The 26,264-nt window shown below is 52.8% G+C and overlaps 5 protein-coding genes across 30 annotated transcripts in view; 4 read left to right on the top strand and 1 right to left on the bottom strand.

The window, feature by feature from the left end:
• Positions 1 to 26,264, bottom strand: part of UBAP2 (ubiquitin associated protein 2) — a 252,161-nt gene that overhangs the window by 113,781 nt on the left and 112,116 nt on the right. The window lies entirely within an intron of this gene.
• On the top strand, positions 203 to 934 carry LOC144248211 (interferon-like). The gene has a single exon (XM_077790154.1). The coding sequence runs from the start codon at positions 203 to 205 to the stop codon at positions 932 to 934; it is 732 nt and encodes a 243-aa protein (XP_077646280.1).
• On the top strand, positions 8,475 to 9,537 carry LOC144248250 (interferon-like). The gene has a single exon (XM_077790221.1). The coding sequence runs from the start codon at positions 8,625 to 8,627 to the stop codon at positions 9,354 to 9,356; it is 732 nt and encodes a 243-aa protein (XP_077646347.1). The 5' UTR covers positions 8,475 to 8,624; the 3' UTR covers positions 9,357 to 9,537.
• On the top strand, positions 16,897 to 17,959 carry LOC144248251 (interferon-like). Its single transcript, XM_077790222.1, has one exon. The coding sequence runs from the start codon at positions 17,047 to 17,049 to the stop codon at positions 17,776 to 17,778; it is 732 nt and encodes a 243-aa protein (XP_077646348.1). The 5' UTR covers positions 16,897 to 17,046; the 3' UTR covers positions 17,779 to 17,959.
• LOC144248210 (interferon-like) lies at positions 25,337 to 26,218 on the top strand. The gene has a single exon (XM_077790153.1). It carries the CDS (start codon positions 25,487 to 25,489, stop codon positions 26,216 to 26,218), a length of 732 nt encoding a protein of 243 aa, XP_077646279.1. The 5' UTR covers positions 25,337 to 25,486.

The following is a 26,264-nucleotide window of genomic DNA, read 5'->3' as shown; positions in this document are numbered from 1 at the left end:
CACTGCCCAAGACCACCGCAGCCACCAGCACAGACTGGAAAGCACGGCCGGAAACTCCCGGCAATCAGAAAGCGATGAAGGGAAAGCTGCCGCCGTACAAAGCCGGCAGCGCCCCAGCCACAGCCACCAGCAGCAGCAGCACCACCGAGCCTCACCGGGCTCCTCCTGCCCAGCACCACCCGACAGCACCCGCAGACCCAGCATGGCTGTGCCCACAGCCACGCAGCCACGGCTGCTGCACGCCGCACCGCCGCTCCTGCTCCTCCTCGCCGCTCTGGCCACCAGCCTCGCCTGCCAACGCCTCTGGACACACGACGACACCTTCCCCGGCGACGCACTCCGCCTCCTCCAGGACATGCCTCCCAGCCACACACAGCCCTGCCGCCTCCAAGAGCCGCCCTTCTTCCCCGACACCCTCCTCCACCCCAACCTCGGCCCGCACCAAGCCGCCGCCACCGCCCTGCGCATCCTCCAGCGCCTCTTCCACACCCTCAGCTCCAACAGCACCCGCCAGCACTGGCCCAGCCACGCTCGCAACCTCCTCCTCAACAAACTGCAGCACCACATCCACCACCTCAATCAATGCCTCCCCAACGACCCCCTGCTCTTCAAAGGACCAAGCGACCCGCGGCTCACCATCAACAAGTACTTCGGGAAAATCCACGCCTTTCTCCAGGCACACAGCCACAGCGCCTGCGCCTGGGACCACGTCCGCCTCGAAGCTCGTGTCTGCTTACAACACGTGGACAAACTCATACGGCGCATGAAGCACCAAGCTGCTCTGGACCCCACTAAACCCACAGAGAACAAACACCCATCGCCAGCCAGCACCAGTAGCCATGGATTGAGTGGTGACAGCAGGAGCCCAGGCTGGGATCACTTGGTACCAGTCACACGTCTTCCAACCGATGAGCTGATGGGGAAAGGCCTATGAGCGTGGTGGCACTGGGGCCAGTATGTGGCACAGCCCACACCCAAACCACAGGCACTGGAGAGGAAGGAAGAGGAAATTTCTGTGCTACACATTCATGGACACCTACGAGACACTGGGGATACAGAAGGTATTGTTACCTGTGGAATTACCGCGTTCATCCGGACTGCAACCTCACCTGATGAACGGCAAGGGGATCATGGACACTGGGGAACTACTGTGGGAATGCCAATCACTATTTATCACAGAACTCTGTTTGCTTACTTATTTAACTCATTAATTAACTTAGTCGATTATTTCTTTCTTTGGCTGGCCATTTATTTATTTATTTATTTATTTATTCTTTTGTTAGAAATAAAGACTTTTTGTAAAAACCAAAAAGAATGAAAAAGCTAAGCTGTGCTCACTGTGCTCCACGCTTAGACCTGACATGCAAAGACATGGTCCCCTCAGGCTGTGAGGGGATGAGTCTCTGTCCTGCAGCCCATCTTGCCAATGCATCCTGCCTGGATCAAAGGCTATGGATAGCACGCTCCCAGGGAATGGTGGTCCTGCAGCCCCCAGGCACCTCTTACAGCTGCCAGACCACTGGGGCACCCATTTGCCCCAAATGGCATGATGCCTGCCCTGCATACCTCCTTCTCTTCCACCACCTTGCTCTGCCTTCCAGACCCTCCAATAATGCAAAGCCTTGAAAGCCACCTCCAAACCATCATCCCACCAAAGATAACCATTCTGCAATGCCACAGCACTGCCTTAGAAGAAACAGGGTGGCATAGACAAGGTGCACCTCAAAGAAGCAAGGAGGGGACCCATAAAGGACTGCAGAGATTTGGACAATTCACCCCAACACATCATTAGCAAGCAAAGAGATCCATCATCCAAACACCCCCAACTCGATATGGTCCAAACCAACCAGCACAGCATTCCTCGTGAAGGGAACTGCCCACACATCACCAGCACCGGCTGCTCCTTCGCCCTCCAACTATCAATCCAGAAGCACCTCCCCAGGTCAGCAGCTCCAGCCTTCTCCTGCATGCCACAAAGAGATTGTTTTCCTGGGCTCAAACAACCTCCAGCACTGCGTCGCTTCAAGGATACTGCTCCGTGCAAACGCAACTGATTGCTTCCCATTTAGCTGAGTGAAAAAACAACAGGACCAAATCGAGATTCATAGAATCACTAAGGTTGGAAAAGACCTCCAAGATCATCAAGCCCAGCCTTTGACCAAATACCATTAAGCCATATAATGAAGCGCCACATTTACTCCATTTTTGAACACTTTCAGCGGTGGTGACTCCACCACTTCCCCAGGGAGCCTGCTCCGATGCTTGACCACTCCTTCAGTGAAGAAATTTTCCCTAATATCCAACTTGAACCTCCACTGGGACATCTTGAGGCCACTTTTTTTTCCTATTGCTAGCTGCTGGGAGAAAAAAACAATTCCCATATGGTTATAACTTTCTTCTAGATCATCGTACAGAGTGATCCGGTTCTCCCAAACCTCCTTTTCCCCACACTAAACTCACCCAGTTCCCTCAGCTGCTCCCCATATGACTCGCTCTACAGACCCTTCCCCAGCTCCATTTCCTTCTCTGGACATGATCCAGCACCTCAGTGTCCTTCCTGCTGTGAGGAAACAAAGCTGAACACAAGATTCCAGCTGTGGCCTCACCAGTGCCCCCAGCACAGGGGGATGGCCACTGCCCTGCTCCTGCTGGCCACTGCCCGGCTCCTGCTGGCCACACCATTGCTGACACAAGCCCGGTGCCATTGGCCTTCTTGGCCACCTGGGCACACTCCAGCTCGTGTCCAGCCCTTGAAAACCTGCACCCCCAGGTCCTCTCCCATCCAGCAGTTTGCCAGACACGCTGTCCCAGCCTGGAGCTGCAGGCGGTTCCTGTGACCCAAGGGCAGGACCCAGCACTTGGCCTTGTTGAACCTCACACAACTGGCCCTGGCCCGTGGATCCAGAAGACAGTGCAGATCCTTCCGCAGAGCTTTCCTGCCCTCCAGCAGAACAGCACTCACGCCCAGCTTGATGTTGTCCTCAAACTGACTAAAGGAGCTCTTGGATTCCCTCAAGAGCTCAGATCATCACCAAAGGTAAAAAACAGTACAGTACAGAGCCCTCAGTACGGAGTCCTGGGGGACACCATTAGGGACCAGCTGCCTGCTGCAAGGAATTCCATTCACCAGCACTCTCTGGGCCAGGCCAGCAGCCAGTTTTTAACTCAAGAACAGAGCGTCAAAGCCACAAGCAGCTGGTGTCTCCAGGAGAGTTCTGTGGGACACAGTGTTAAAGACTTTATTCCAAAGTGCAGGAAGTCAACGTTTCTGGACTTTCCCTCGTCCACTAAGAGGGGCACTGTGTTACAGAAGGAGATTGGGTCGGGCGGTTACGCCTTTGACAAACCCATGCTGGCTGGGCATGATCCCCTGGATCTCCTGGAGGTGCCATGTGATGGGCACTCAAGATCATCTCCATGAGCTTCCCCAAGCACCAAGGTCAGGCTGACAGGCCCGTAGCTCCCTGGATTCCACTTCTGACCCTTCCTGAAGATAAGCGTAACACTGGCCACACTCCGGGTTCCTGGGGCCTCCTTTGTCAGCCAGGACTGATTGTAAATTACGGGCAGCGGCTTGGTGAGCTTTTCCACCAGCTCTCTTATATATTCAGGTACACAGCAGGACCCCTCAAGACGAAACTTCCACACTGTACCACTGTCCCCCTAATGCTCCTATCCAGAAGTATCCTGCAATGTCAGGAATGAGGACCTCGTTGGTTCTGTCTTTTCTGAGGCAGCTGAAGGAACTAAATCACTCTCAGACAAAAACAGGAGCGGTGGTAATGACACAAGCTGGAATACAGGGAATTCAAACACAAAAGAAGAAATGCATTTGTGTAATTTTTTGTATTCTGGTGATACAACACCAGAATAGGGATTGGAGAGGTTGAGAGATACCCATTCCTGGGCACATAGCTGAAAGCATCACTGGACAAGGCCATGAGCAGGCTCTTCTGATACCACCTCCTCTCAGCGTCACACTGCACTTGGGATATCCAGGGCAAAACAGACAATGAAAATTAACTTTAAAAAACCCTTTATTGTTCAAAAGCAACAGCTTAGAGGAGACTTCTTCAACTCCATCACAATGAAAATCAAACTGCAAAAGGGAAGCAAGACACTGCAGAAGCTGCATCAACATTCAGTGCCTAGGTGCTCAGACCCAGAGCCACCTCTTCAGCTCTCTGACTTAACGAGCTCCTGAGGTTCCTGAGAAATAAACCATCAGTTTATTTAATACAACTCTATCAAAGGCTTAAAAGAGAGAATTTATTCATATAAACACAAAGAAAACAAGCATAGTGTAGGTAAAAAAACCAGAAAAATCTAATGGGAACTACAAAAAGACTTGGGAAGTGTCCCAGGCAGAATGGAAGCTTCCGACAACATTTATCAGGGAAGGCTTCCCACTGAGGTTCACAAAATGCCTCCTTGCTTGCTAAACTCCTTCTTAGAGAAGTCTGGAGGCAGCTTAATACAATCCTAGGCCCACAGTAGGTAAATGGTTCATCTCAAAAGAATTATATATGTGTAATTGACCTTTTATACAAATTTGTCCTGCAAGATGAGAGAAATATTTGTTTACACGTCTATCGAGGAAATATATGGGAAATATGGGAAAAACAAATAATTCAAATTAATCATGACAATACTCAAATAATTTTGATCAGAATTATCTATGATCCATTACAGACAGTGGTAACTACTTGTACAGTGCTCCACTACCCCAATCCTTTGAAAGCCAGATTAATAACAAACTACAGAAAAAGGTAATTAATCCAATTACTTTTGTTTTACCTCAAGCAATAACCTAGAGGTGTGTCCCCACTCAAGGGACGAATCTCCAGGCACACTAATAGAAGGCTTGTGCTGAATACCCCGGCAGTAAAGGTCTGCAACTAGAATTTACGGGAAAAAATGATTGACCCAAATGCATTAAAAGCTGCAACAGCTCAATCAGCTCAGCAACTTAACAGAAATTTACGAGTTACTTACTAGATACTTACAAGTACCACTACTTCCTTTTTCAACACTAGGAACCAAGCTGACACATACTGACAAGCGTGCAAAAATCAGTAAGGAAACACTACTTGAAAAATCTTCAAAATATTAAACTTTAGAAGAGTTCAGCGAGATTTGACTTCAGCACTCTCCAAAACGAAAAAGTCTGTTCAACATCAGACATAGCTTTAGAAAAAAGGGAGAAGCCCAAGATACGATACTACAATTGATGCAGTGTCCTGTAAAGGGCAATAAAAGAAATTCAGCGGAACATATGATGAACGAGAGACGACCCCAGAGAGAAAGGAAAACCACAAGAAACACACAACATCATTGCAAATACATGATGTGGCACTAACGTAGGGTTCCACTACACCACAACCAACAGGCAAGAGGCAACCTCTAAAGGCAAAAAGAGAATTAACAACACCATCGCCAGCCACAGTCAACCCAAGAAAACACTGCCCAAGACCACCACAGCCACCAGCACAGACTGGAAAGCACGGCCGGAAACTCCCGGCAATCAGAAAGCGATGAAGGGAAAGCTGCCGCCGTACAAAGCCGGCAGCGCCCCAGCCACAGCCAGCAGCACCACCGAGCCTCACCGGGCTCCTCCTGCCCAGCACCACCCGACAGCACCCGCAGACCCAGCGTGGCTGTGCCCACAGCCACACAGCCACGGCTGCCGCACGCCGCTCCTACTCCTCCTCCTCGCCTGCCAACGCCTCTGGACACACGACGACACCTTCCCCGGCGACGCACTCCGCCTCCTCCAGGACATGCCTCCCAGCCACACACAGCCCTGCCGCCTCCAAGAGCCGCCCTTCTTCCCCGACACCCTCCTCCACCCCAACCTCGGCCCGCACCAAGCCGCCGCCACCGCCCTGCGCATCCTCCAGCGCCTCTTCCACACCCTCAGCTCCAACAGCACCCGCCAGCACTGGCCCAGCCACGCTCGCAACCTCCTCCTCAACAAACTGCAGCACCACATCCACCACCTGGAGCAACGCCTCCCCGACAACGCCCTGCTCTCCAAAGGACCACGCAGCCCGCGGCTCGCCATCAACAAGTACTTCAGGGACACCCACCCCTCCCTCCACACCCACAGCCACAGCGCCTGGGACCACCTCCGCCTCGAAGCTCGTGCCTCTTTACGGCACCTCCACAACCTCACACGTGCCAGGCGCCGCTAGCGCAGACACCCACACTCCAACCCACACCTACCACCCAAACCCACCTCCAACCCCACGCCTCCTCTCACCTGGGACCAGAGACAGGGCTGCAACAACCGCACGCCACCCGCAGCCCCCAACCACTCTCTCTCCCATTGATTCAGCCTCTCCCAGTGATACGGGCAAAGGACTTTCTCCACTTATTTCTAGACTGATTTATTTATTTGTTTCTTTATTTATTGATACATGTATTTATTTTTCTACTTATTCACTTATTTATGCCGCTGAAAATAAAGACCTACAACAAAACACTTGCCATTGCCTCTCATCTCTCTAGCACAGCAACCAGTCTCTGGGCCAGCCAAAGCCATCCTCACTCCACACCTACCCCAAGCCTTCCTCCAAACCGCCTCTGCCCACTCTTCTCAATGGCACCTGACCAAGCAAGATGCTGTAGCAAACTCTTGGAAAAACACTGCCAGCGGTTGGCCACCACCACAGAGTCCCAAAAAGAAAAACACGCAAAGGCTGGGGAGCACCGCTGCACCTCATCTGCTTTATCCACAACGTGCTCCATCCATCCAATCCATGCCTCTCTGACTCACAGACAAGGATGCAGGACACGGCCCAGCACTTTGCTCAAGCCCAGGCACACAAGCTCACTTGCTCTGCCCCTATCCACCACTGCTCTGTAGCCGTAGCCATAGAACATCACAAAAAATCACCAGGAATGGTGACTACGCAATTGGAATGCCATGCTCCCCATTACCGACCACCTCTTGGTTTTCCCTAGGCCTTAGCTGAATCTGGTGACCAAGCACAACAGCCTCATCTTCTTGCCTGACACTGCGCTCAGCCGGACTGCTCTGTAGTTCCCACACTCTTCTGCTTTTCCCCTTATACAAAGGGAGGCTTATACCTCCCTTCTACCACTTACTGGGAACTTCAACTGACGGACACCAGATTTCAAAAACCAGGCACTGTGGCCCAGCAGCTCCATCTGACAGTTCCCTCACGGCTCACGCATCAGCCTCTTCAGGTTCCATGGACTTGTGCACATTCAGGTTGCCACGACGGTCTCAAACTCGACCCTCTCCTACACTGGCCTGGGGATCTACAGGGATTTTCCGCGAGGGCTCCCAGCATTTGCCTTGTGTGCCTTCGGCAGCCTGCCTGGAGATCACTGACGCACAAGGTGACAAACAACCGCTCACCTCCAAATTCTCTGTCCCCCAAAGGCCTAAAACTTTCAAATCCCACGATCTGCTCCAAGCAACAATCCCACCATTTCTCCACCAGGCCAGAGGGATCATCCCCTTGCAAGTCTCTGCACACCCCAAACATCTCTTCACCTTGCCACAGATTTTGTGCATTTTTGGAAAGGCATCTGAAACTACTGGCAAACCTACAATACTCCAGCCAAAGAAGACAAACTCCCTCAGCCTTTCTCACAGGTCACGGCCTCTGGACCCCCGTGCATTTTCAGAGCCATCACCTTCCAAGGACACCACACCTCTCATAGACTAAAGAGCCCTGAACAGGACGCGCTGCTCCGAGCAAGGGCTCCAGCAGTCCCAAAGCGCAACCCCATTTCTTTCATGGGGGAATGTCCTCCTTTGACCTCTGGCCACCTCAGCCACTGAGGCATGGATCTCAAAAGCAGACCGATGCTCCGGGGCCACAGCCATGGCACCAAGCGCGACAGTAACAGCAAAAGCTTTCCCTTTCCGCGACTTCTTCACTCAGCCTTTCTTGCCTGCCTTGTGGCTCGCTCCTCCCAAACACAGCAGGTGCAGTGCCTCCTTGCAAGGACACACTCAGGCCTCCAAGACCCACATGCACAGACAGCCCCTTGAACCCTGCCAGTGCCTCTGGGCGTTAACCGCAGGAGGGGAAACGCCGGCCCTCACCCACTGACATCACCGCACATCCCTTGCAACCACAAAAGGAAAACAGTGGCTAAGATGAAATTAAAGGCAAGCCTCAAAGTGAAAGGAAAAGTGACCACAACCAAAACCAGGGCTTTGCAAGTGGAAACGATGCTTGGGCACAAACAGAGACTCAGCTCAACAGCACAGACCTTGCAGCTGGCTCGGCAAGTGAAAGGATCGCCCAACACCCTCCCCAACGCACCTGACCCCCCAGCGCCTCTGGCCCAGAGCTTTCACAACCCCTTCCAGCCATGACTGACACTCTGCCCCAGCACACCGCTGCCACCACAATCCTCAACCACGGCCACCCCAACAAAACACTGCCCAAGACCACCGCAGCCACCAGCACAGACTGGAAAGCACGGCCGGAAACTCCCGGCAATCAGAAAGCGATGAAGGGAAAGCTGCCGCCGTACAAAGCCGGCAGCGCCCCAGCCACAGCCACCAGCAGCAGCAGCACCACCGAGCCTCACCGGGCTCCTCCTGCCCAGCACCACCCGACAGCACCCGCAGACCCAGCATGGCTGTGCCCACAGCCACACAGCCACGGCTGCCGCACGCCGCACCGCCGCTCCTGCTCCTCCTCGCCGCTCTGGCCACCAGCCTCGCCTGCCAACGCCTCTGGACACACGACGACACCTTCCCCGGCGACGCACTCCGCCTCCTCCAGGACATGCCTCCCAGCCACACACAGCCCTGCCGCCTCCAAGAGCCGCCCTTCTTCCCCGACACCCTCCTCCACCCCAACCTCGGCCCGCACCAAGCCGCCGCCACCGCCCTGCGCATCCTCCAGCGCCTCTTCCACACCCTCAGCTCCAACAGCACCCGCCAGTACTGGCCCAGCCACGCTCGCAACCTCCTCCTCAACAAACTGCAGCACCACATCCACCACCTCAATCAATGCCTCCCCAACGACCCCCTGCTCTTCAAAGGACCAAGCGACCCGCGGCTCACCATCAACAAGTACTTCGGGAAAATCCACGCCTTTCTCCAGGCACACAGCCACAGCGCCTGCGCCTGGGACCACGTCCGCCTCGAAGCTCGTGTCTGCTTACAACACGTGGACAAACTCATACGGCGCATGAAGCACCAAGCTGCTCTGGACCCCACTAAACCCACAGAGAACAAACACCCATCGCCAGCCAGCACCAGTAGCCATGGATTGAGTGGTGACAGCAGGAGCCCAGGCTGGGATCACTTGGTACCAGTCACACGTCTTCCAACCGATGAGCTGATGGGGAAAGGCCTATGAGCGTGCTGGCACTGGGGCCAGTATGTGGCACAGCCCACACCCAAACCACAGGCACTGGAGAGGAAGGAAGAGGAAATTTCTGTGCTACACATTCATGGACACCTACGAGACACTGGGGATACAGAAGGTATTGTTACCTGTGGAATTACCGCGTTCATCCGGACTGCAACCTCACCTGATGAACGGCAAGGGGATCATGGACACTGGGGAACTACTGTGGGAATGCCAATCACTATTTATCACAGAACTCTGTTTGCTTACTTATTTAACTCATTAATTAACTTAGTCGATTATTTATTTCTTTGGCTGGCCATTTATTTATTTATTTATTTATTTATTCTTTTGTTAGAAATAAAGACTTTTTGTAAAAACCAAAAAGAATGAAAAAGCTAAGCTGTGCTCACTGTGCTCCACGCTTAGACCTGACATGCAAAGACATGGTCCCCTCAGGCTGTGAGGGGATGAGTCTCTGTCCTGCAGCCCATCTTGCCAATGCATCCTGCCTGGATCAAAGGCTATGGATAGCACGCTCCCAGGGAATGGTGGTCCTGCAGCCCCCAGGCACCTCTTACAGCTGCCAGACCACTGGGGCACCCATTTGCCCCAAATGGCATGATGCCTGCCCTGCATACCTCCTTCTCTTCCACCACCTTGCTCTGCCTTCCAGACCCTCCAATAATGCAAAGCCTTGAAAGCCACCTCCAAACCATCATCCCACCAAAGATAACCATTCTGCAATGCCACAGCACTGCCTTAGAAGAAACAGGGTGGCACAGACAAGGTGCACCTCAAAGAAGCAAGGAGGGGACCCATAAAGGACTGCAGAGATTTGGACAATTCACCCCAACACATCATTAGCAAGCAAAGAGATCCATCATCCAAACACCCCCAACTCGATATGGTCCAAACCAACCAGCACAGCATTCCTCGTGAAGGGAACTGCCCACACATCACCAGCACCGGCTGCTCCTTCGCCCTCCAACTATCAATCCAGAAGCACCTCCCCAGGTCAGCAGCTCCAGCCTTCTCCTGCATGCCACAAAGAGATTGTTTTCCTGGGCTCAAACAACCTCCAGCACTGCGTCGCTTCAAGGATACTGCTCCGTGCAAACGCAACTGATTGCTTCCCATTTAGCTGAGTGAAAAAACAACAGGACCAAATCGAGATTCATAGAATCACTAAGGTTGGAAAAGACCACCAAGATCATCAAGCCCAGCCTTTGACCAAATACCATTAAGCCATATAATGAAGCGCCACATTTACTCCATTTTTGAACACTTTCAGCGGTGGTGACTCCACCACTTCCCCAGGGAGCCTGCTCCGATGCTTGACCACTCCTTCAGTGAAGAAATTTTCCCTAATATCCAACTTGAACCTCCACTGGGACATCTTGAGGCCACTTTTTTTTCCTATTGCTAGCTGCTGGGAGAAAAAAACAATTCCCATATGGTTATAACTTTCTTCTAGATCATCGTACAGAGTGATCCGGTTCTCCCAAACCTCCTTTTCCCCACACTAAACTCACCCAGTTCCCTCAGCTGCTCCCCATATGACTCGCTCTACAGACCCTTCCCCAGCTCCATTTCCTTCTCTGGACATGATCCAGCACCTCAGTGTCCTTCCTGCTGTGAGGAAACAAAGCTGAACACAAGATTCCAGCTGTGGCCTCACCAGTGCCCCCAGCACAGGGGGATGGCCACTGCCCTGCTCCTGCTGGCCACTGCCCGGCTCCTGCTGGCCACACCATTGCTGACACAAGCCCGGTACCATTGGCCTTCTTGGCCACCTGGGCACACTCCAGCTCGTGTCCAGCTCTTGAAAACCTGCACCCCCAGGTCCTCTCCCATCCAGCAGTTTGCCAGACACGCTGTCCCAGCCTGGAGCTGCAGGCGGTTCCTGTGACCCAAGGGCAGGACCCAGCACTTGGCCTTGTTGAACCTCACACAACTGGCCCTGGCCCGTGGATCCAGAAGACAGTGCAGATCCTTCCGCAGAGCTTTCCTGCCCTCCAGCAGAACAGCACTCACGCCCAGCTTGGTGTTGTCCTCAAACTGACTAAAGGAGCTCTTGGATTCCCTCAAGAGCTCAGATCATCAACAAAGGTAAAAAACAGTACAGTACAGAGCCCTCAGTACAGAGTCCTGGGGGACACCACTAGGGACCAGCTGCCTGCTGCAAGGAATTCCATTCACCAGCACTCTCTGGGCCAGGCCAGCAGCCAGTTTTTAACTCAAGAACAGAGCGTCAAAGCCACAAGCAGCTGGTGTCTCCAGGAGAGTTCTGTGGGACACAGTGTTAAAGACTTTATTCCAAAGTGCAGGAAGTCAACGTTTCTGGACTTTCCCTCGTCCACTAAGAGGGGCACTGTGTTACAGAAGGAGATTGGGTCGGGCGGTTACGCCTTTGACAAACCCATGCTGGCTGGGCATGATCCCCTGGATCTCCTGGAGGTGCCATGTGATGGGCACTCAAGATGATCTCCATGAGCTTCCCCAAGCACCAAGGTCAGGCTGACAGGCCCGTAGCTCCCTGGATTCCACTTCTGACCCTTCCTGAAGATAAGCGTAACACTGGCCACACTCCGGGTTCCTGGGGCCTCCTTTGTCAGCCAGGACTGATTGTAAATTACGGGCAGCGGCTTGGTGAGCTTTTCCACCAGCTCTCTTATATATTCAGGTACACAGCAGGACCCCTCAAGACGAAACTTCCACACTGTACCACTGTCCCCCTAATGCTCCTATCCAGAAGTATCCTGCAATGTCAGGAATGAGGACCTCGTTGGTTCTGTCTTTTCTGAGGCAGCTGAAGGAACTAAATCACTCTCAGACAAAAACAGGAGCGGTGGTAATGACACAAGCTGGAATACAGGGAATTCAAACACAAAAGAAGAAATGCATTTGTGTAATTTTTTGTATTCTGGTGATACAACACCAGAATAGGGATTGGAGAGGTTGAGAGATACCCATTCCTGGGCACATAGCTGAAAGCATCACTGGACAAGGCCATGAGCAGGCTCTTCTGATACCACCTCCTCTCAGCGTCACACTGCACTTGGGATATCCAGGGCAAAACAGACAATGAAAATTAACTTTAAAAAACCCTTTATTGTTCAAAAGCAACAGCTTAGAGGAGACTTCTTCAACTCCATCACAATGAAAATCAAACTGCAAAAGGGAAGCAAGACACTGCAGAAGCTGCATCAACATTCAGTGCCTAGGTGCTCAGACCCAGAGCCACCTCTTCAGCTCTCTGACTTAACGAGCTCCTGAGGTTCCTGAGAAATAAACCATCAGTTTATTTAATACAACTCTATCAAAGGCTTAAAAGAGAGAATTTATTCATATAAACACAAAGAAAACAAGCATAGTGTAGGTAAAAAAACCAGAAAAATCTAATGGGAACTACAAAAAGACTTGGGAAGTGTCCCAGGCAGAATGGAAGCTTCCGACAACATTTATCAGGGAAGGCTTCCCACTGAGGTTCACAAAATGCCTCCTTGCTTGCTAAACTCCTTCTTAGAGAAGTCTGGAGGCAGCTTAATACAATCCTAGGCCCACAGTAGGTAAATGGTTCATCTCAAAAGAATTATATATGTGTAATTGACCTTTTATACAAATTTGTCCTGCAAGATGAGAGAAATATTTGTTTACACGTCTATCGAGGAAATATATGGGAAATATGGGAAAAACAAATAATTCAAATTAATCATGACAATACTCAAATAATTTTGATCAGAATTATCTAGGATCCATTACAGACAGTGGTAACTACTTGTACAGTGCTCCACTACCCCAATCCTTTGAAAGCCAGATTAATAACAAACTACAGAAAAAGGTAATTAATCCAATTACTTTTGTTTTACCTCAAGCAATAACCTAGAGGTGTGTCCCCACTCAAGGGACGAATCTCCAGGCACACTAATAGAAGGCTTGTGCTGAATACCCCGGCAGTAAAGGTCTGCAACTAGAATTTACGGGAAAAAATGATTGACCCAAATGCATTAAAAGCTGCAACAGCTCAATCAGCTCAGCAACTTAACAGAAATTTACGAGTTACTTACTAGATACTTACAAGTACCACTACTTCCTTTTTCAACACTAGGAACCAAGCTGACACATACTGACAAGCGTGCAAAAATCAGTAAGGAAACACTACTTGAAAAATCTTCAAAATATTAAACTTTAGAAGAGTTCAGCGAGATTTGACTTCAGCACTCTCCAAAACGAAAAAGTCTGTTCAACATCAGACATAGCTTTAGAAAAAAGGGAGAAGCCCAAGATACGATACTACAATTGATGCAGTGTCCTGTAAAGGGCAATAAAAGAAATTCAGCGGAACATATGATGAACGAGAGACGACCCCAGAGAGAAAGGAAAACCACAAGAAACACACAACATCATTGCAAATACATGATGTGGCACTAACGTAGGGTTCCACTACACCACAACCAACAGGCAAGAGGCAACCTCTAAAGGCAAAAAGAGAATTAACAACACCATCGCCAGCCACAGTCAACCCAAGAAAACACTGCCCAAGACCACCACAGCCACCAGCACAGACTGGAAAGCACGGCCGGAAACTCCCGGCAATCAGAAAGCGATGAAGGGAAAGCTGCCGCCGTACAAAGCCGGCAGCGCCCCAGCCACAGCCAGCAGCACCACCGAGCCTCACCGGGCTCCTCCTGCCCAGCACCACCCGACAGCACCCGCAGACCCAGCGTGGCTGTGCCCACAGCCACACAGCCACGGCTGCCGCACGCCGCTCCTACTCCTCCTCCTCGCCTGCCAACGCCTCTGGACACACGACGACACCTTCCCCGGCGACGCACTCCGCCTCCTCCAGGACATGCCTCCCAGCCACACACAGCCCTGCCGCCTCCAAGAGCCGCCCTTCTTCCCCGACACCCTCCTCCACCCCAACCTCGGCCCGCACCAAGCCGCCGCCACCGCCCTGCGCATCCTCCAGCGCCTCTTCCACACCCTCAGCTCCAACAGCACCCGCCAGCACTGGCCCAGCCACGCTCGCAACCTCCTCCTCAACAAACTGCAGCACCACATCCACCACCTGGAGCAACGCCTCCCCGACAACGCCCTGCTCTCCAAAGGACCACGCAGCCCGCGGCTCGCCATCAACAAGTACTTCAGGGACACCCACCCCTCCCTCCACACCCACAGCCACAGCGCCTGGGACCACCTCCGCCTCGAAGCTCGTGCCTCTTTACGGCACCTCCACAACCTCACACGTGCCAGGCGCCGCTAGCGCAGACACCCACACTCCAACCCACACCTACCACCCAAACCCACCTCCAACCCCACGCCTCCTCTCACCTGGGACCAGAGACAGGGCTGCAACAACCGCACGCCACCCGCAGCCCCCAACCACTCTCTCTCCCATTGATTCAGCCTCTCCCAGTGATACGGGCAAAGGACTTTCTCCACTTATTTCTAGACTGATTTATTTATTTGTTTCTTTATTTATTGATACATGTATTTATTTTTCTACTTATTCACTTATTTATGCCGCTGAAAATAAAGACCTACAACAAAACACTTGCCATTGCCTCTCATCTCTCTAGCACAGCAACCAGTCTCTGGGCCAGCCAAAGCCATCCTCACTCCACACCTACCCCAAGCCTTCCTCCAAACCGCCTCTGCCCACTCTTCTCAATGGCACCTGACCAAGCAAGATGCTGTAGCAAACTCTTGGAAAAACACTGCCAGCGGTTGGCCACCACCACAGAGTCCCAAAAAGAAAAACACGCAAAGGCTGGGGAGCACCGCTGCACCTCATCTGCTTTATCCACAACGTGCTCCATCCATCCAATCCATGCCTCTCTGACTCACAGACAAGGATGCAGGACACGGCCCAGCACTTTGCTCAAGCCCAGGCACACAAGCTCACTTGCTCTGCCCCTATCCACCACTGCTCTGTAGCCGTAGCCATAGAACATCACAAAAAATCACCAGGAATGGTGACTACGCAATTGGAATGCCATGCTCCCCATTACCGACCACCTCTTGGTTTTCCCTAGGCCTTAGCTGAATCTGGTGACCAAGCACAACAGCCTCATCTTCTTGCCTGACACTGCGCTCAGCCGGACTGCTCTGTAGTTCCCACACTCTTCTGCTTTTCCCCTTATACAAAGGGAGGCTTATACCTCCCTTCTACCACTTACTGGGAACTTCAACTGACGGACACCAGATTTCAAAAACCAGGCACTGTGGCCCAGCAGCTCCATCTGACAGTTCCCTCACGGCTCACGCATCAGCCTCTTCAGGTTCCATGGACTTGTGCACATTCAGGTTGCCACGACGGTCTCAAACTCGACCCTCTCCTACACTGGCCTGGGGATCTACAGGGATTTTCCGCGAGGGCTCCCAGCATTTGCCTTGTGTGCCTTCGGCAGCCTGCCTGGAGATCACTGACGCACAAGGTGACAAACAACCGCTCACCTCCAAATTCTCTGTCCCCCAAAGGCCTAAAACTTTCAAATCCCACGATCTGCTCCAAGCAACAATCCCACCATTTCTCCACCAGGCCAGAGGGATCATCCCCTTGCAAGTCTCTGCACACCCCAAACATCTCTTCACCTTGCCACAGATTTTGTGCATTTTTGGAAAGGCATCTGAAACTACTGGCAAACCTACAATACTCCAGCCAAAGAAGACAAACTCCCTCAGCCTTTCTCACAGGTCACGGCCTCTGGACCCCCGTGCATTTTCAGAGCCATCACCTTCCAAGGACACCACACCTCTCATAGACTAAAGAGCCCTGAACAGGACGCGCTGCTCCGAGCAAGGGCTCCAGCAGTCCCAAAGCGCAACCCCATTTCTTTCATGGGGGAATGTCCTCCTTTGACCTCTGGCCACCTCAGCCACTGAGGCATGGATCTCAAAAGCAGACCGATGCTCCGGGGCCACAGCCATGGCACCAAGCGCGACAGTAACAGCAAAAGCTTTCCCTTTCCGCGACTTCTTCACTCAGCCTTTCTTGCCTGCCTTGTGGCTCGCTCCTCCCAAACACAGCAGGTGCAGTGCCTCCTTGCAAGGACACACTCAGGCCTCCAAGACCCACATGCACAGACAGCCCCTTGAACCCTGCCAGTGCCTCTGGGCGTTAACCGCAGGAGGGGAAACGCCGGCCCTCACCCACTGACATCACCGCACATCCCTTGCAACCACAAAAGGAAAACAGTGGCTAAGATGAAATTAAAGGCAAGCCTCAAAGTGAAAGGAAAAGTGACCACAACCAAAACCAGGGCTTTGCAAGTGGAAACGATGCTTGGGCACAAACAGAGACTCAGCTCAACAGCACAGACCTTGCAGCTGGCTCGGCAAGTGAAAGGATCGCCCAACACCCTCCCCAACGCACCTGACCCCCCAGCGCCTCTGGCCCAGAGCTTTCACAACCCCTTCCAGCCATGACTGACACTCTGCCCCAGCACACCGCTGCCACCACAATCCTCAACCACGGCCACCCCAACAAAACACTGCCCAAGACCACCGCAGCCACCAGCACAGACTGGAAAGCACGGCCGGAAACTCCCGGCAATCAGAAAGCGATGAAGGGAAAGCTGCCGCCGTACAAAGCCGGCAGCGCCCCAGCCACAGCCACCAGCAGCAGCAGCACCACCGAGCCTCACCGGGCTCCTCCTGCCCAGCACCACCCGACAGCACCCGCAGACCCAGCATGGCTGTGCCCACAGCCACACAGCCACGGCTGCCGCACGCCGCACCGCCGCTCCTGCTCCTCCTCGCCGCTCTGGCCACCAGCCTCGCCTGCCAACGCCTCTGGACACACGACGACACCTTCCCCGGCGACGCACTCCGCCTCCTCCAGGACATGCCTCCCAGCCACACACAGCCCTGCCGCCTCCAAGAGCCGCCCTTCTTCCCCGACACCCTCCTCCACCCCAACCTCGGCCCGCACCAAGCCGCCGCCACCGCCCTGCGCATCCTCCAGCGCCTCTTCCACACCCTCAGCTCCAACAGCACCCGCCAGTACTGGCCCAGCCACGCTCGCAACCTCCTCCTCAACAAACTGCAGCACCACATCCACCACCTCAATCAATGCCTCCCCAACGACCCCCTGCTCTTCAAAGGACCAAGCGACCCGCGGCTCACCATCAACAAGTACTTCGGGAAAATCCACGCCTTTCTCCAGGCACACAGCCACAGCGCCTGCGCCTGGGACCACGTCCGCCTCGAAGCTCGTGTCTGCTTACAACACGTGGACAAACTCATACGGCGCATGAAGCACCAAGCTGCTCTGGACCCCACTAAACCCACAGAGAACAAACACCCATCGCCAGCCAGCACCAGTAGCCATGGATTGAGTGGTGACAGCAGGAGCCCAGGCTGGGATCACTTGGTACCAGTCACACGTCTTCCAACCGATGAGCTGATGGGGAAAGGCCTATGAGCGTGCTGGCACTGGGGCCAGTATGTGGCACAGCCCACACCCAAACCACAGGCACTGGAGAGGAAGGAAGAGGAAATTTCTGTGCTACACATTCATGGACACCTACGAGACACTGGGGATACAGAAGGTATTGTTACCTGTGGAATTACCGCGTTCATCCGGACTGCAACCTCACCTGATGAACGGCAAGGGGATCATGGACACTGGGGAACTACTGTGGGAATGCCAATCACTATTTATCACAGAACTCTGTTTGCTTACTTATTTAACTCATTAATTAACTTAGTCGATTATTTATTTCTTTGGCTGGCCATTTATTTATTTATTTATTTATTTATTCTTTTGTTAGAAATAAAGACTTTTTGTAAAAACCAAAAAGAATGAAAAAGCTAAGCTGTGCTCACTGTGCTCCACGCTTAGACCTGACATGCAAAGACATGGTCCCCTCAGGCTGTGAGGGGATGAGTCTCTGTCCTGCAGCCCATCTTGCCAATGCATCCTGCCTGGATCAAAGGCTATGGATAGCACGCTCCCAGGGAATGGTGGTCCTGCAGCCCCCAGGCACCTCTTACAGCTGCCAGACCACTGGGGCACCCATTTGCCCCAAATGGCATGATGCCTGCCCTGCATACCTCCTTCTCTTCCACCACCTTGCTCTGCCTTCCAGACCCTCCAATAATGCAAAGCCTTGAAAGCCACCTCCAAACCATCATCCCACCAAAGATAACCATTCTGCAATGCCACAGCACTGCCTTAGAAGAAACAGGGTGGCACAGACAAGGTGCACCTCAAAGAAGCAAGGAGGGGACCCATAAAGGACTGCAGAGATTTGGACAATTCACCCCAACACATCATTAGCAAGCAAAGAGATCCATCATCCAAACACCCCCAACTCGATATGGTCCAAACCAACCAGCACAGCATTCCTCGTGAAGGGAACTGCCCACACATCACCAGCACCGGCTGCTCCTTCGCCCTCCAACTATCAATCCAGAAGCACCTCCCCAGGTCAGCAGCTCCAGCCTTCTCCTGCATGCCACAAAGAGATTGTTTTCCTGGGCTCAAACAACCTCCAGCACTGCGTCGCTTCAAGGATACTGCTCCGTGCAAACGCAACTGATTGCTTCCCATTTAGCTGAGTGAAAAAACAACAGGACCAAATCGAGATTCATAGAATCACTAAGGTTGGAAAAGACCACCAAGATCATCAAGCCCAGCCTTTGACCAAATACCATTAAGCCATATAATGAAGCGCCACATTTACTCCATTTTTGAACACTTTCAGCGGTGGTGACTCCACCACTTCCCCAGGGAGCCTGCTCCGATGCTTGACCACTCCTTCAGTGAAGAAATTTTCCCTAATATCCAACTTGAACCTCCACTGGGACATCTTGAGGCCACTTTTTTTTCCTATTGCTAGCTGCTGGGAGAAAAAAACAATTCCCATATGGTTATAACTTTCTTCTAGATCATCGTACAGAGTGATCCGGTTCTCCCAAACCTCCTTTTCCCCACACTAAACTCACCCAGTTCCCTCAGCTGCTCCCCATATGACTCGCTCTACAGACCCTTCCCCAGCTCCATTTCCTTCTCTGGACATGATCCAGCACCTCAGTGTCCTTCCTGCTGTGAGGAAACAAAGCTGAACACAAGATTCCAGCTGTGGCCTCACCAGTGCCCCCAGCACAGGGGGATGGCCACTGCCCTGCTCCTGCTGGCCACTGCCCGGCTCCTGCTGGCCACACCATTGCTGACACAAGCCCGGTACCATTGGCCTTCTTGGCCACCTGGGCACACTCCAGCTCGTGTCCAGCTCTTGAAAACCTGCACCCCCAGGTCCTCTCCCATCCAGCAGTTTGCCAGACACGCTGTCCCAGCCTGGAGCTGCAGGCGGTTCCTGTGACCCAAGGGCAGGACCCAGCACTTGGCCTTGTTGAACCTCACACAACTGGCCCTGGCCCGTGGATCCAGAAGACAGTGCAGATCCTTCCGCAGAGCTTTCCTGCCCTCCAGCAGAACAGCACTCACGCCCAGCTTGGTGTTGTCCTCAAACTGACTAAAGGAGCTCTTGGATTCCCTCAAGAGCTCAGATCATCAACAAAGGTAAAAAACAGTACAGTACAGAGCCCTCAGTACAGAGTCCTGGGGGACACCACTAGGGACCAGCTGCCTGCTGCAAGGAATTCCATTCACCAGCACTCTCTGGGCCAGGCCAGCAGCCAGTTTTTAACTCAAGAACAGAGCGTCAAAGCCACAAGCAGCTGGTGTCTCCAGGAGAGTTCTGTGGGACACAGTGTTAAAGACTTTATTCCAAAGTGCAGGAAGTCAACGTTTCTGGACTTTCCCTCGTCCACTAAGAGGGGCACTGTGTTACAGAAGGAGATTGGGTCGGGCGGTTACGCCTTTGACAAACCCATGCTGGCTGGGCATGATCCCCTGGATCTCCTGGAGGTGCCATGTGATGGGCACTCAAGATGATCTCCATGAGCTTCCCCAAGCACCAAGGTCAGGCTGACAGGCCCGTAGCTCCCTGGATTCCACTTCTGACCCTTCCTGAAGATAAGCGTAACACTGGCCACACTCCGGGTTCCTGGGGCCTCCTTTGTCAGCCAGGACTGATTGTAAATTACGGGCAGCGGCTTGGTGAGCTTTTCCACCAGCTCTCTTATATATTCAGGTACACAGCAGGACCCCTCAAGACGAAACTTCCACACTGTACCACTGTCCCCCTAATGCTCCTATCCAGAAGTATCCTGCAATGTCAGGAATGAGGACCTCGTTGGTTCTGTCTTTTCTGAGGCAGCTGAAGGAACTAAATCACTCTCAGACAAAAACAGGAGCGGTGGTAATGACACAAGCTGGAATACAGGGAATTCAAACACAAAAGAAGAAATGCATTTGTGTAATTTTTTGTATTCTGGTGATACAACACCAGAATAGGGATTGGAGAGGTTGAGAGATACCCATTCCTGGGCACATAGCTGAAAGCATCACTGGACAAGGCCATGAGCAGGCTCTTCTGATACCACCTCCTCTCAGCGTCACACTGCACTTGGGATATCCAGGGCAAAACAGACAATGAAAATTAACTTTAAAAAACCCTTTATTGTTCAAAAGCAACAGCTTAGAGGAGACTTCTTCAACTCCATCACAATGAAAATCAAACTGCAAAAGGGAAGCAAGACACTGCAGAAGCTGCATCAACATTCAGTGCCTAGGTGCTCAGACCCAGAGCCACCTCTTCAGCTCTCTGACTTAACGAGCTCCTGAGGTTCCTGAGAAATAAACCATCAGTTTATTTAATACAACTCTATCAAAGGCTTAAAAGAGAGAATTTATTCATATAAACACAAAGAAAACAAGCATAGTGTAGGTAAAAAAACCAGAAAAATCTAATGGGAACTACAAAAAGACTTGGGAAGTGTCCCAGGCAGAATGGAAGCTTCCGACAACATTTATCAGGGAAGGCTTCCCACTGAGGTTCACAAAATGCCTCCTTGCTTGCTAAACTCCTTCTTAGAGAAGTCTGGAGGCAGCTTAATACAATCCTAGGCCCACAGTAGGTAAATGGTTCATCTCAAAAGAATTATATATGTGTAATTGACCTTTTATACAAATTTGTCCTGCAAGATGAGAGAAATATTTGTTTACACGTCTATCGAGGAAATATATGGGAAATATGGGAAAAACAAATAATTCAAATTAATCATGACAATACTCAAATAATTTTGATCAGAATTATCTAGGATCCATTACAGACAGTGGTAACTACTTGTACAGTGCTCCACTACCCCAATCCTTTGAAAGCCAGATTAATAACAAACTACAGAAAAAGGTAATTAATCCAATTACTTTTGTTTTACCTCAAGCAATAACCTAGAGGTGTGTCCCCACTCAAGGGACGAATCTCCAGGCACACTAATAGAAGGCTTGTGCTGAATACCCCGGCAGTAAAGGTCTGCAACTAGAATTTACGGGAAAAAATGATTGACCCAAATGCATTAAAAGCTGCAACAGCTCAATCAGCTCAGCAACTTAACAGAAATTTACGAGTTACTTACTAGATACTTACAAGTACCACTACTTCCTTTTTCAACACTAGGAACCAAGCTGACACATACTGACAAGCGTGCAAAAATCAGTAAGGAAACACTACTTGAAAAATCTTCAAAGTATTAAACTTTAGAAGAGTTCAGCGAGATTTGACTTCAGCACTCTCCAAAACGAAAAAGTCTGTTCAACATCAGACATAGCTTTAGAAAAAAGGGAGAAGCCCAAGATACGATACTACAATTGATGCAGTGTCCTGTAAAGGGCAATAAAAGAAATTCAGCGGAACATATGATGAACGAGAGACGACCCCAGAGAGAAAGGAAAACCACAAGAAACACACAACATCATTGCAAATACATGATGTGGCACTAACGTAGGGTTCCACTACACCACAACCAACAGGCAAGAGGCAACCTCTAAAGGCAAAAAGAGAATTAACAACACCATCGCCAGCCACAGTCAACCCAACAAAACACTGCCCAAGACCACCACAGCCACCAGCACAGACTGGAAAGCACGGCCGGAAACTCCCGGCAATCAGAAAGCGATGAAGGGAAAGCTGCCGCCGTACAAAGCCGGCAGCGCCCCAGCCACAGCCACCAGCAGCACCACCGAGCCTCACCGGGCTCCTCCTGCCCAGCACCACCCGACAGCACCCGCAGACCCAGCGTGGCTGTGCCCACAGCCACACAGCCACACAGCCACGGCTGCCGCACGCCGCACCTACTCCTCCTCCTCACCTGCCAACGCCTCTGGACACACGACGACACCTTCCCCGGCGACGCACTCCGCCTCCTCCAGGACATGCCTCCCAGCCACACACAGCCCTGCCGCCTCCAAGAGCCGCCCTTCTTCCCCGACACCCTCCTCCACCCCAACCTCGGCCCGCACCAAGCCGCCGCCACCGCCCTGCGCATCCTCCAGCGCCTCTTCCACACCCTCAGCTCCAACAGCACCCGCCAGCACTGGCCCAGCCACGCTCGCAACCTCCTCCTCAACAAACTGCAGCACCACATCCACCACCTGGAGCAACGCCTCCCCGACAACGCCCTGCTCTCCAAAGGACCACGCAACCCGCGGCTCGCCATCAACAAGTACTTCAGGGACATCCACCCCTCCCTCCACACCCACAGCCACAGCGCCTGCGCCTGGGACCATCTCCGCCTCGAAGCCCGTGCCTCTTTACGGCACCTCCACAACCTCACACGTGCCAGGCGCCGCTAGCGCAGACACCCACACTCCAACCCACACCTACCACCCAAACCCACCTCCAACCCCACGCCTCCTCTCACCTGGGACCAGAGACAGGGCTGCAACAACCGCACGCCACCCGCAGCCCCCAACCACTCCCTCTCCCATTGATTCAGCCTCTCCCAGTGATACGGGCAAAGGACTTTCTCCACTTATTTCTAGACTGATTTATTTATTTGTTTCTTTATTTATTGATACACGTATTTATTTTTCTGCTTATTCACTTATTTATGCCGCTGAAAATAAAGACCTACGACAAAACACTTGCCATTGCCTCTCATCTCTCTAGCACAGCAACCAGTCTCTGGGCCAGCCAAAGCCATCCTCACTCCACACCTACCCCAAGCCTTCCTCCAAACCGCCTCTGCCCACTCTTCTCAATGGCACCTGACCAAGCAAGATGCTGTAGCAAACCCCTTGGAAAAACACTGCCAGCGGTTGGCCACCACCACAGAGTCCCAAAAAGAAAAACACGCAAAGGCTGGGGAGCACCGCTGCACCTCATCTGCTTTATCCACAACGTGCTCCATCCATCCAATCCATGCCTCTCTGACTCACAGACAAGGATGCAGGACACGGCCCAGCACTTTGCTCAAGCCCAGGCACACAAGCTCACTTGCTCTGCCCCTATCCACCACTGCTCTGTAGCCTTAGCCATAGAACATCACAAAAAATCACCAGGAATGGCGACTACGCAATTGGAATGCCATGCTCCCCATTACCGACCACCTCTTGGTTTTCCCTAGGCCTTAGCCGAGTCTGGTGACCAAGCACAACAGCCTCATCTTCTTGCCTGACACTGCGCTCAGCCGGACTGCTCTGTAGTTCCCACACTCTTCTGCTTTTCCCCTTATACAAAGGGAGGCTTATACCTCCCTTCTACCACTTACTGGGAACTTCAACTGACGGACACCAGATTTCAAAAACCAGGCACTGTGGCCCAGCAGCTCCATCTGACAGTTCCCTCAGGGCTCACGCATCAGTCTCTTCAGGTCCCATGGACTTGTGCACATTCAGGTTGCCACGACGGTCTCAAACTCGACCCTCTCCTACACTGGCCTGGGGATCTACAGGGATTTTCCGCGAGGACTCCCAGCATTTGCCTTGTGTGCCTTCGGCAGCCTGCCTGGAGATCACTGACGCACAAGGTGACAAACAACCGCTCACCTCCAAATTCTCTGTCCCCCAAAGGCCTAAAACTTTCAAATCCCACAATCTGCTCCAAGCAACAATCCCACCATTTCTCCACCAGGCCAGAGGGATCATCCCCTTGCAAGTCTCTGCACACCCCAAACACCTCTTCACCTTGCCGCAGATTTTGTGCATTTTTGGAAAGGCATCTGAAACTACTGGCAAACCTACAATACTCCAGCCAAAGAAGCCAAGCTCCCTCAGCCTTTCTCACAGGTCACGGCCTCTGGACCCCCGTGCATTTTCAGAGCCATCACCTTCCAAGGACACCACACCGCTCATAGACTAAAGAGCCCTGAACAGGACGCGCTGTTCCGAGCAAGGACTCCAGCAGTCCCAAAGCGCAACCCCATTTCTTTCATGGGGGAATGTCCTCCTTTGACCTCTGGCCGCCTCAGCCACTGAGGCATGGATCTCAAAAGCAGACCGATGCTCCGGGGCCACAGCCATGGCACCAAGCACGACAGTAACAGCAAAAGCTTTCCCTTTCCGCGACTTCTTCACTCAGCCTTTCTTGCCTGCCTTGTGGCTCGCTCCTCCCAAACACAGCAGGTGCAGTGCCTCCTTGCAAGGACACACTCAGGCCTCCAAGACCCACATGCACAGACAGCCCCTTGAACCCTGCCAGTGCCTCTGGGCGTTAACCGCAGGAGGGGAAACGCCGGCCCTCACCCACTGACATCACCGCACATCCCTTGCAACCACAAAAGGAAAACAGTGGCTAAGATGAAATTAAAGGCAAGCCTCAAAGTGAAAGGAAAAGTGACCACAACCAAAACCAGGGCTTTGCAAGTGGAAACGATGCTTGGGCACAAACAGAGACTCAGCTCAACAGCACAGACCTTGCAGCTGGCTCGGTAAGTGAAAGGATCGCCCAACACCCTCTCCAACGCACCTGACCCCACAGCGCCTCTGGCCCAGAGCTTTCACAACCCCTTCCACCCATGACTGACACTCGGCCCCAGCACACCGCTGCCACCACAATCCTCAACCACGGCCACCCCAACAAAACACTGCCCAAGACCACCGCAGCCACCAGCACAGACTGGAAAGCACGGCCGGAAACTCCCGGCAATCAGAAAGCGATGAAGGGAAAGCTGCCGCCGTACAAAGCCGGCAGCGCCCCAGCCACAGCCACCAGCAGCAGCAGCACCACCGAGCCTCACCGGGCTCCTCCTGCCCAGCACCACCCGACAGCACCCGCAGACCCAGCATGGCTGTGCCCACAGCCACACAGCCACGGCTGCCGCACGCTGCACCGCCGCTCCTGCTCCTCCTCGCCGCTCTGGCCACCAGCCTCGCCTGCCAACGCCTCTGGACACACGACGACACCTTCCCCGGCGACGCACTCCGCCTCCTCCAGGACATGCCTCCCAGCCACACACAGCCCTGCCGCCTCCAAGAGCCGCCCTTCTTCCCCGACACCCTCCTCCACCCCAACCTCGGCCCGCACCAAGCCGCCGCCACCGCCCTGCGCATCCTCCAGCGCCTCTTCCACACCCTCAGCTCCAACAGCAACCGCCAGCACTGGCCCAGCCACGCTCGCAACCTCCTCCTCAACAAACTGCAGCACCACATCCACCACCTCAATCAATGCCTCCCCAACGACCCCCTGCTCTTCATAGGACAAAGCGACCCGCGGCTCACCATCAACAAGTACTTCGGGAAAATCCACGCCTTTCTCCAGGCACACAGCCACAGCGCCTGCGCCTGGGACCACGTCCGCCTCGAAGCTCGTGTCTGCTTACAACACGTGGACAAACTCATACGGCGCATGAAGCACCAAGCTGCTCTGGACCCCACTAAACCCACAGAGAACAAACACCCATCGCCAGCCAGCACCAGTAGCCATGGATTGAGTGGTGACAGCAGGAGCCCAGGCTGGGATCACTTGGTACCAGTCACACGTCTTCCAACCGATGAGCTGATGGGGAAAGGCCTATGAGCGTGGTGGCACTGGGGCCAGTATGTGGCACAGCCCACACCCAAAC

This window comes from Lonchura striata, chromosome Z (assembly GCF_046129695.1).
Source record: "Lonchura striata isolate bLonStr1 chromosome Z, bLonStr1.mat, whole genome shotgun sequence".
In the NCBI taxonomy this organism is placed as follows: Eukaryota; Metazoa; Chordata; class Aves; order Passeriformes; family Estrildidae; genus Lonchura; species Lonchura striata.
Note: the sequence above shows the minus strand (reverse complement) of the source record. Positions and strands in the feature narration are given on the sequence as shown.

Bases quoted from the DNA above. Each gene is read 5' to 3' on its own strand.
- LOC144248211 (XM_077790154.1), top strand. From the start codon at position 203: ATGGCTGTGCCCACAGCCACGCAGCCACGGCTGCTGCACGCCGCACCG.
- LOC144248250 (XM_077790221.1), top strand. From the start codon at position 8,625: ATGGCTGTGCCCACAGCCACACAGCCACGGCTGCCGCACGCCGCACCG.
- LOC144248251 (XM_077790222.1), top strand. From the start codon at position 17,047: ATGGCTGTGCCCACAGCCACACAGCCACGGCTGCCGCACGCCGCACCG.
- LOC144248210 (XM_077790153.1), top strand. From the start codon at position 25,487: ATGGCTGTGCCCACAGCCACACAGCCACGGCTGCCGCACGCTGCACCG.